Source organism: Saimiri boliviensis, chromosome 1 (assembly GCF_048565385.1).
Source record: "Saimiri boliviensis isolate mSaiBol1 chromosome 1, mSaiBol1.pri, whole genome shotgun sequence".
Lineage (NCBI taxonomy): Eukaryota > Metazoa > Chordata > Mammalia > Primates > Cebidae > Saimiri > Saimiri boliviensis.
Genome location: NC_133449.1, coordinates 129049037 through 129060203, shown reverse-complemented (window position 1 = coordinate 129060203; position 11167 = coordinate 129049037). Strand labels below are relative to the sequence as shown.

Below are 11167 nucleotides of genomic sequence, written 5' to 3'. Positions count from 1 at the left end.
TTGTAAAAACTATGCTATGAGATACAGAAATAAGCTTTAGAAATAGCACCCCCAAGTTTTAATGAATGGGATTATACCAGTTTTAATTTTCTTCTCTATATTTCCTGTATTTTCTGAAAGTAAATTTCACAGTGAGCATGTAATATTTTTAATAATTAGCAAAAATAATGCAGTCATTTCCATTTTGGGGGGAAAAACATATACTTCTAGCCTCCTACAGCTTTAATTTAGAGACCTAATAATTCAAATCAAGCTAATTATTTCAAAGTTCAGGAAAAGTATAGTTGAATTTCTGGATCTGTCAAGGTGTTTAGCAAAAATAATTATTTTTGATATTCTTTGTGAGGTGGATGTTATCTAATGAAAGTTAATATTACCATCAAATAGATTGATTAGATCCAGAATTTAGCCATTGTATTCTTACCCATGTGCAGGGAGGACTGCACTGGTTTATCCACTTGCCTCATTTTTACCTTAAGTAATTCTTTTTTTTTTTTTTTTGAGATGGAGTTTCGTTCTGTCGCTAGGCTGGAATGTAGTAACATGATCTCGGCTCACTGCAACCCCTGCCTCCCAGGTTTAGTCGATTCTCCTGCCTCAGCCTCCCGAGTAGCTGGGATTACAGGCGTGTGCCACTACAATTTTTATATTTTTAGTAGAGACGGGATTTGACCACGTTGGCCAGGATGGTGTCGATCTGTTGACCTTGTGACCTGCCCGCCTCTGCCTCCCAGAGTGTTAGGACTGCGGGTGTGAGCCACTGTGCCCAGTCTGAAGTAATTCATCTTAAGCTCTCTGTATATGGAAGACAGTGGAAGCCAGTCTAAAATATGCTCTGAGGCCGGGCGCCGTGGATCACACCTATAATCCCAGAACTTTGGGAGGCCGAGGCGGGCAGATCACCTGGGGTCAGGGATTTGAGACCAGCCTGGCCAACATGGTAAAACCCTGTCTCTACTAAAATTACAAAAATTAGCTGGGTGTGGGGGTGGGTGCCTGTAATCCCAGCTACTTGGGAAGCTGAGGCAGGAGAATCACTTGAACCTGGGAGGTGGACTTTGCAGTGAGCTGAGATCACATCATTGCCCTCCAGCCTTGGGGACAAGAGCAAGACTCCATCTCAAAATAAATAAATAAAATAAAATATGCTTTGAGACCACTTGTCAAATTTCTAATTGGTTTAAACTTTGGTGTAACTTGCTCAGTTATGTACATAGGAACATTTTGTGGTATTACTATTATTGACTTAGCTTTTTTCTTTAAAAGTAACTTTTAGCATCATAATGTAATAAAATTATTAAAATGACAGAAAATTCTTCCTTGTCCTACCTGTTTTGTTTATTTGTTAAAAAAATTTTTTTTTTCTTTTTTGAGATGGCGTCTTGCTCTGTCACCCAGGCTGGAATGTAGTAGTGCAGTCTCGGCTCACTGCAACCTCCACCTCCCGAGTTCAATCAATTCTGACTCAGCCTCCCAAGTAGCTGGGATTACAGGCCCCTGCCACCGTGCCCAGCTAATTTTTGTATTTTTAGTAGAGATGGGGTTTCACCATGTTGGCCAGGCTGGTCTTGAACTCCTAACCTCAGGTGATCCACACGTCTCGGCCTCCCACAGTGCTGGGATTACAAGTGTGAGCCACTGTGCCTGGCCCAACCTACCTGTTTTATTTATTACCTTGTCTTATGGTTTATGTTTATGAGGTTATCATTATGTTCTGGTCATTAACACAGAATAAGATCTGTTGTTTAGTTTTTAAAATAAACATTTCTTTTTTAAAAAACAAAGGAGGTAGAGAAAATTTAACTTTTGTGATTGGTTTACCTTTTCTTTAATTCTAGGGTGGGTATATGGCTGCCAAGGTCCAGAAATTGGAGGAACAGTTTCGCTCAGATGCTGCTATGCAGAAGGATGGGAGTTCATCTACAATTTTTAGTGGAGTTGCCATCTATGTTAATGGATATACAGGTTGAGTACTTTTTACTTTTGAGGTACCTATTTTGGCATGTATTTTTATTAGGATTGAGAATGATTTGTTTTAAAATTCAGTTTTTACTCATTTATCATAGATAAATCATTCATTGTAAGATGATAAAAAACAAATCATCTGCTTAGATACTTCTTTGTCCTTTCCATGCTGCTTTAACCTGCCATTGTCTTTAACTTTTATCAAAGATGTAGTTTCAAAAAGTCACATGAGGTTTAAAATGAAAAACAGTAATCCTCTTGCTTACATAGCTAATTGGGAAATTACTGCACATGGGTAGTAGAACTTGTAAACTGTGAGCTTCACTGTCGGTCCATTTCATTGGTAAATCTCTAGATGTAATTATCCATAGGTCCTTTAGGGTGGGGTGGTGTGTGGGTGTGTCAGTGTCATATTTCCTAGAGAAGAATCTTGCTCCCTTGTCTAGAGAAGAGTGTAAACTGCCAGCATTTGGGTCGCTAAGCAGGGAAGGAAAGGACCTGAATTTTCACAGTTTAGGAAATAAAATTTCACTTAGTCTCTCCATTCATTTTTTCATTCCTACCTCTTCCTCACCAGCTGTGCCTATTGTCATTGAGTCCGGTATCTGGAAGGGGTAGGGTTGTCTTTATTCTTGGTGAAGGAGGAAGGAAATCTGGAATTCTTAATTGCCTGTTGCACAGTTTCAATGATGAATTTATTCACATGTCCACTTTTTGAAGGTGCCTTTATTTCATGACTTTGTTTTACCGGCAACAAGCATTTCATTGTATATTTTGAAGTGAGTGGCTCTAAATATTTGTGTCAGTCTGTTAAATTCCTGTCCCGTTCTCAGCTGGCTGGTACTTGCTGTCTTTCAGGTCTCTATACCTCACTTCCCCTTGATAGTTTGACTGTCTTCATACTGATGTAGGTGACTTCTTGTGCTCTTCTGGAACTATGGCTCCCTGAATGAATTTGCATCTTAGAGTTCTTTAGACCTTTCCATAGTTGTCTGTTTACTGGACAAGAACAAGAGCTACATTTTCATCACTGTATCCTTGGTGCCTCTACAGTGACTGGACACAGTCATTCAGGACATATTTCTTGAATTGGAGTCAAGTATTAATTAACTGGAACATTTATCTGGTTTAGTAAGAGGAGGGTGGGTTGCTTGTAATGAAGTGTTTTATGAGGCATCATTGATGATGAGTTTGGTGTAAGGACATTATCTCAAAATAAATGCTGGTACAGTACCGCATTGGGAAGTTCACATGCAGAAAACTTGTTAACTTTTCTACTTAGGTATCCTGACAAATTCAAGCTTCGTGGACTTTCCTGAGATACACTATGAAAAATTTAAAATGTTGGTGAAAACGGGCATTGGTTCTTACATTAGCCAGTCATGGAAGTCTCTAGTTCAAGAGAGGACCCTTATTCATGTAAGAGGAAGAAAAAGAGATTCTTTGTGAGGGAAGAAAAATGAATATTATAGTAATCACTTTCTTGATTGAGAATCTGAAATTTTAATTCTGCTTTTATCATTAATTTTTGTGTGACTACAAGACATTTTCTGTTTGTATCTATTATTTCTGTCCTTTAGGATAGGGATGATAATATTTTTGCTGTTTTCACTAAGATTTTTTTATAACTGTACAAATAAAGTTCTATTTTGCTGAATTTCACAGAGACATCCAAACTGGTGCTATAAAATAACCTTATTTTTAGAAAAATTCAGTTTTAGCGTCATACTTAAGAAAGCTTTATATGTAAAATAGCATTAACAATTAGCAAGTAAAGAACACTTTAGATACAATAAGACAAGTAGGGGGTGCAGTTTTGTTTTTGATTTAAAAAAAAAACAAACAAGCTTTATTTCAGAGTTTTAAGGCATACTGGCCAGCTATTTTGTATAATGCCTCTCTATTTTTTTTTTATTGTATTATCCTTTTTCTCTGTTAGCATGTAAGCACCAAAGTTACAGACTTTGTCGGTTTTGTTCATTGCTGTTGTGAAAGTTCTCAAGCCGGGCACAGTGGCTTATGCCTATAATCCCAGCACTTTGGGAGGCCAAGGCAGGCAGATCACAGGGTTAAGAGATTGAGACCATCCTGGCAAATATGGTGAAAACCTGTCTCTACTAAAAATAACCATTAGCTGGGTATGGTGGTAAGTGCCTGTAGTTCCACCTACTTGGGAGGGTGAGACAGGAGAATTGCTTGAACCCGGGATGTGGAGGTTGCAGTTAGCCGAGATTGTGCCATTGCACTCCGGCCTGGTGACAGAGTGAGACTCCATCTCAAAAAAAAAAAAAAACAACAACAACAACAACAAAAGTTCTCTGAAGAGGAATAAGGAGGAAAGAGACTTCATTCCAGTGAGCAGTTTGCAAACCCGGGAGATGCAGCCTTCACTGTAAAAGAAGGTATGGTCCCTTCTTTTACAGTGAATTCTTAATGTTCCCCACAGACTTTAATATTCCAGGTCTGTCATCTGAGCCTCTCTTTTATGGTCTCATCCTTTCCAACCCAATCAACATTGAACTTGAACTTGGAGAGAAGACCCTCCATCTACTAATGGTTCACTGTCAACCTATTCTTCCCTCTACCTGGCTCCAAAAATGTTTTTTGCTTGTTAAGATGGACTTCTTTGCCTTCTCTCCTTTTTGTCTGTTTGGTTTGTTTGTTTTGAGATAGGGTCTCCCTCTGTCAACCAGTGCAGTGGCACTGTCACAGCTCACTGCAGCTTCGACCTCTCAGGTTCAAGCCATCCTCTCTCCTCAGCCTTTCATGTAGCTAGGACCTCAAGTGTGTACCACCATGCCCAGCTAATTTAAATTTTTTGTAGAGATGAGATCTTGCTGTGTTTCCCAGGCTGATCTCAAACTCTTGGGCTCAAGCGATTTTTCTGCCTCAGCCTCTAAAAGTGTCGAGATTACAGGTATGGGCCACCACTCCTGGCCCATCCGTTTAATAAATTAAAAATTTTTTTAATATAATTGTAGATTCACATGCAGTTGTAAGAAATAGCACACAGTGATATTGTGAACCCTTTACACAGTTTCCCCAAATGGTAACATCTAATAAACTAGCAAATAATGTCACAACTAGGAAATTTATATTTATACAGTTAATATACATAACATTTCCACAGGACAAAGATCTTTCATGTTACTCTTATAGCCACACCCACTTCTGTTCTCCACCTTTCCTTAACTCCTGGCAACTACTAATCTGGCCTCCGTTTTTATAATTTTGTCATTTCAAGAATATTATATAAATAAAACATACAGGATGGCTTTTTTCACTGAACATAAATTCTCTGTCAGTTCATCAAAATTGTTTCCTTTTTATTGCACAGTTATATTTCGTAGTGTGGATGTACCAGTTTGTTAACCTTTCACCTATTAGGAACATCTGAGTTATTTCTTGGTTTTGGCTATGAACATTTGTGTATGAGTTTTTGTAAGAGTATAAGAGTACAGTTGTTGGTCCAAAAAAGTGGTTGTACTATTTTATATTCCCAGTAGCCTTGTGTGGGATCACCTTTCTCCTTGCCAGCATTTAGTGGTATTCATTTTATCCATTTCAGTAGATGTGTTGTATCTCTTTGTGGTTTTAATTTGCATTTGCCTGGTGGCTAGTAATGTTGAACATCAATTCATGTGTTTATTTCCCATTTTTACATCACCATTGGTGAAATGTTTGTTCATGTTTTTGCCCATTTTCTAGTTCGATTTAGTTTTTTTTTACTATTTAGCTTCGAGATTTCTTTATATATTCTAGATACTACTCCTTTGTCATAAAAGTGGTTTGCGTATATTTTCTCCCAGTCTATAGTTTTTCAACCTCTTGAAATGATCTTTTGCAGAGCAAACATTTTTATTTTGATGAGATCTGATATATTGATCTTTCCTTTTATGTATTGTGCTTGCAAGTCTAAGAACTTGCTTTGTTGCTAGATCCCCAAAGATTTTCTGCGTTTTTTCCTAAAAATTTAATAGTTTTATGTTGTACATTTAAGTTCTTGTTTCATTTTGAGGTTTTAAAATTGGTTTGTTTTTTGTTCACATGTGGATTTCCAGTTGCTGTAGCACAGTCAATTGGATATTTGGGTAGATCTGTTTCTGGGTTCTCTGTTCTGTTCCCTTGATGTTTGTGTCTATTCCTTTACCAGTAACTACACTATATCAAATGTTGTACCTATGTGGTAAGCCTTGATATCAGGTAGAGTCATTGCTTTCACTTGTTTCTTCTTTGTCAAGGTAGTTTTAGCTGGTCTAGGCCCTATGCCCCCCCTCTTTTTTTTTTTTTTTTTTTTTTTTTTTTGAGACAGAGTCTCCTTATGTTGCCAAGCTGGAGTGAAGTGGCACAATTTCTCACTGCAATCTCCTCCTGGGTTCAGTCGACTCTCCTGCCTCAGCCTCTCAAGTAGCCGGGACTACAGATGCACGTCACCACACCCAGCTAATTCTTTAATTTTTAGTAGACACAGGGTTTCAATGTGTTGGCCAGGATGGTCTCAATCTCTTGACCTTGTGATCCACCTGCCTCAGCCTCCCGAAGTGCTGGAATTATAGGCATGAGTCACAGCGCCTGATCTTTTTTTTTTTTTTGAGTCGGTCTTGCTCTGTCATTCAGGCTGGAGTACAGTGGTGGCGTGATCTCTGCTCACTGTGCTCTCTGCCTCCTGGGTTCATGTGATTTTTGTGCCCCAGCTACCCAAGTAGCTGGGATTACAGGCGCATGCTATGGGAGCACAGCTTTTTTATTTTTTATTTTATTTTTATTTTTTAGTAGAGATGGGGTTTTGCCATGTTGGCTAGGCTGGTCTTGAACTCCTGACCTCAGGTGATCCGCTTGCCTCGGCCTCCAAAGTCCTGGGATTACAGGTGTGAGCCACCACAGCTGACCTATATAAATATTAAAATAAGTCATTTATCTAGAAAATTGCTTGCTGGGATTTTGATAGGAATTGCATTAAACCTGAAGATCAGTTTGGGAGAATTAACACCTTTACTATGTTGAGTTTTCTAGTTTAGAGACCTTAGGTCCCATTTTATTTTACTTCAGTTGATTGAACAAATATATTTTGGATGCTGCTTGTGGGTTAGGAACTGTGTTTCAAAAGAGATAGCAGTTGATGGACAGTGTGGATTTTTTGATGAAAAAGTAATCTCTGGGCCTTAGACATGAACAGAGAAAGGTGAGTGGCACCACAGAAGAGAGGAAGCAATTGCCTTTGGGAGTGGGAGTGAACACTTCATAAAGCAATTGACATTTATAGCTTGGTTTTAGATAAACAGGCATTTTCCAAATGAAAACGGGGAAAGACACTCTAGTCTTAATTCTGACCTACATTTTCAACCTCAGGTTCTCAAGTTTTGGTCAACAGGATTACTTCGATAGTCTAGACTTGTCTTTTTACTTTATAGTTCTGTGTTTCTGTTTGCTCTTTCTCCTCTGATGAAAAACTCCTTCTCTCCTCACTTCTGTGAATTATATTCATTCATTAAGATCCAGATAAAATTAGTTTGCCTCCTTCCCTGTTTAAGCCAGTTCATAGTATTATTACATATATATGCATACCTATATATGTATGTATGTTTCATAACATTATTACTAGAAACATTTATTTTGACACCTGGGTTTTGTCTTACGTTGTTAGATCATATTTCTGTATTAAGTTCTTTGGAGTTAAGAAGCCTGTTTTATATGTAGTAATCTCTGACCAAACATGGATTAGAGATAACACCTCAGGGCCTTAAATTTGCCGTTCCTTCTGCTTCCTCAGGTCTTCATCATTCAGATCTACATTCCAATGTTACTTTTTACAGACTTTCCCTGACTTTGCAAAATAGGTGTACTTTGTCCTCCAGTTGCTCTCTAGCCCCTTATCCAACTTTGTTTCTCTTCATTGCATTTATTTGCACCTGAACTGGTATTACTTATATGACGTATTTCTGTCTCCTCAGTGTAGTACAAGTGCTACCAGGGGGCACAGACTTGAGTCTTGTTCGTTACCATATCTCCAGTGCCTAGAACCTTGTCTGGCACATTGTAGATGCTCAATAAATATTAGTTGAGTGAATAAATAAATAAAAGGGTTTTGTGTTTGTACAAAAGAATGTTAAAATATTTTCACTCAGATGCTAAGTCAAGTCAGTCTTAAGGAATGGGCCACATTTCAGGCCTGAACTATAATCTCTGGAGGTAGGCTCTGGGCATGTTTATTTTTGTGAAAGCTTCCAGAGAAGTCAGTGCTTCAGACCTTGTGGACAGTGGTTACACTCTAGTGGTATGAGATTGGAACAGTTCACATGGAAATAGGTGTTCATATTATTTTCTGTCCTTTAGTTCGTGGGTAAAAGACCAGGTCTAGTGATTATTTTTTTACCCTTTAGTATGTGGATAAAAGACCAGGTATAGTGATTTTGGCACTGCTAAAGTTTGTGAAAAGGCAGGTGGAGGCAGGCAGACAAGTACATTAGCAGAATTCACAAAATGAAACAAGGGAATATGCAAGTGTAACAGACTTATATTTCAAGTGACAGGGATTTGTTTGAAAGCTGACATCTTACATTGATATTTTCTGAACATAGAAATGTGATTTAGGAGAAGATTCTCTTTAATGTTGACAAGTCTAATTTTTTGGAAATAAATGCCTCCCAGATACTATTTTGTATAAATATATAGTATCTCTCCTTCCATTTCCTGTGGGACTCTGATCTTGTAGATCAGAGATGGAAGAATTGAACCTCTGACATAGGAGAGGACTTACTCTACTAATTTATGCTACCTCCTGTAATTTTGCGAGTACCTGATGTGAAATTTGCACATAGTTGGTACTCAAAAATGTGTTCCCTAAGCCTTTGAAACTTTTCTTCAATTTTTGTTTGGTTGAGTGTTAAGTGGCTTTTCGTTGATTGTGGTGACTTTGTTGGTAAGTCTGAGGTAGTTAGGGGTGAGAGGAGTCAAGGGAGTAAGTATTGCTGTTGCAGAAACTGAGGGATAGGAGACCAAAGACAGTAAAATTACTGTGCACAGTAATTTTTCTCTATTTCCTCATCAATATTTTCTAACTCATAGGATTGTGAAACTCGAATGAAATAATGAAGGTCTTGCCATGGTGGGACCAAAGGAGGTATAAGCAGCCATTCACCTCACTTCTTTTTGATATATATAGCACAGCCAACATTTAATCAGGTTCTTTGGATATGCAGGATGAAATTGTACATACAGTAAATGTTTTCTCAATTGAGATCTAACTAGGAAAGCTTTTGTGCAAGATTTAAGTTTTGTTTATAGAATTTGTTTTAACCAGATGAGCAAAACTTTTTATAAGCTGTGCCTACAGACATGAAAGTGGTCTTCATGTGGCTGTTTTGATGTTATGTGGTGGCATTTGCTGTTGTGACGTTTTACTTGTAGAGCTTTAGGCCTAAATGTGGGCTAAATTGTGGTCCTTGTATGGTGTATGCCATTTACTTATACTGTGCTTTCAGTTGTCACTTACTATGCCTGGTTTTAAACCTCAAATTTAGTTGCATATAGAATGTTCTGCAAAATAAAACTAGTAGTAGGAGTATTGTAGAACTTTACTTATTTATTTGAGATAAGGTCTTGCTCTGTCACCCAGGCTAGAGTGCAGTGGACTGATAATAGCTCACTGCAGCCTCAGACTTTTGAGCTCAAGGGATCTTCCTCCCTTAGCCTCCTGAGTATCTGGGACTAGAGATGTGTGCTACCATATCTGACTAATTTTTGGATTTTTTTATTTTTTAAGGCAGGATCTTACTGTGTTCCCAAGGCTGGTCTCAAATTCTGGCCTCAAGTGAACCTCCTGCCTCAGCCTCCCAAATCTTTCAAATTAGAAGCATAAACCAGGAGGTCAAGGTTACAATGAGCTGTGACAGAGCCATTGCACTCCAGCCTGGGTGACAGAACCAGACCCTATCTCTAAAAAATAAAAACAAAGAACAATGAGAAGAAAAGCACTCACTCTGACATTTCAAAACAGTGACATCAATTGTAAAAATTTGGAGGATAGAATTTCCCTGAATCTAGTTTTGTTTTGTTTTGATTTTTTATTTTCTGTTCTTATTCTTTGCCAGTACATCAAGGACAGTCTTGAAGGAATATATACTGAAGGGTGGACAACAAGAGAAGGGTTTGTAGAAGGGATTATGAATTGCAAAATTTAATGTTTTGTGTGAATAGAGAGCAGCCTTAGTTCTAGAGCCCCTTCTTGCTTCCTGGTTTGGGATAAGAGATGGTAAAAATAATCCTGATAATATTATTAAGATCTGACACATAATTCTTACTGTATGCAAGATACTTTTCTCAGTAATTTATCGTGTTTAGCTCTTAATTCCCACAGAAGTCCTCTGAGACACTATTATTATCCCCAGTTTACATATGAGAAAACTGAGGTTCTGAGAAGTTAAATAACTTGCCTGAAATCCTCATAAGTAGCAAGTGATGGAGCTAGGATTTGAACTTAGTCATTCTTGCTTTGGAGTCTGTCCTCTTAATACATTACATGGCCTCTCTAGTTTGTGAATGAGTAAGTGTTTTGAGATTTAAAGTATTGATGCCACTTATACTCCACTTTTTTTGGAGGATGGATTCTAGGCAGGAGTCTGTGATGCATTGAGAATGTTAATGAATTTAGCAAATACTCGCTGAACACCTGCTTTGTGTCAGGGATATATGAAAGTGCTTGATAGACAAGGTTCCTGCCCTCAAAGAGCATATATTCCAGCAGGGAATCTGACAATAAACAAGTAAACAGGCTGGACTTGGTGGCTTTTGCCTGTAATCCCAGCACTTTGGGAGGCTGAGGAGGGCGGATCACCTGAGGTCAGAAGTTGGAGACCAGCCCTACCAACATGGAGAAACCCTGTCTTTACTAAAAATACAAAATTAGCCGGGCGTGGTGGTGCATGCCTGTAATCCCAACTACTCAGGAGGCTGAGGCAGAAGAATTGCTTGAACCCAGGAGGCAGAGATTTCGGTAAGCTGAGATCACACCATTGCACTCCAGTCTGGGCAACAAGAGTGAAACTCCATCTAAAAAAAACCAAAAAACAAGTAAACAAACTGACATGGTCATTTCAGATTATCAGTGCTATGGGGGAAAGTTAACTGGTATAGTACACTGCAGGGATGGGTTCTGTAGGCAGTTTGTCACACAGTGTTTAATACCATATAGCTTTCATGGTGT

At 38.4% G+C, this 11167-nt stretch overlaps 1 protein-coding gene across 7 annotated transcripts in view; it reads left to right on the top strand.

Annotated features, from left to right (window-relative positions):
* The window catches only part of REV1 (REV1 DNA directed polymerase), an 86547-nt gene that overhangs the window by 22838 nt on the left and 52542 nt on the right, over positions 1-11167 (top strand). For 6 of the 7 annotated variants that reach the window (XM_039463605.2, XM_039463593.2, XM_039463591.2 and 3 more), the window contains one exon: positions 1839-1965. Coding sequence is in view for 5 of the 7 variants with exons in the window: in XM_039463593.2 (XP_039319527.2) it covers positions 1839-1965 (127 nt within the window). In the remaining 2 variants the exon portion in view is untranslated. Of the gene's footprint in view, positions 1-1838; positions 1989-11167 lie in introns of those variants that run through there. The other variant, XM_074404111.1, reaches the window with a different exon arrangement.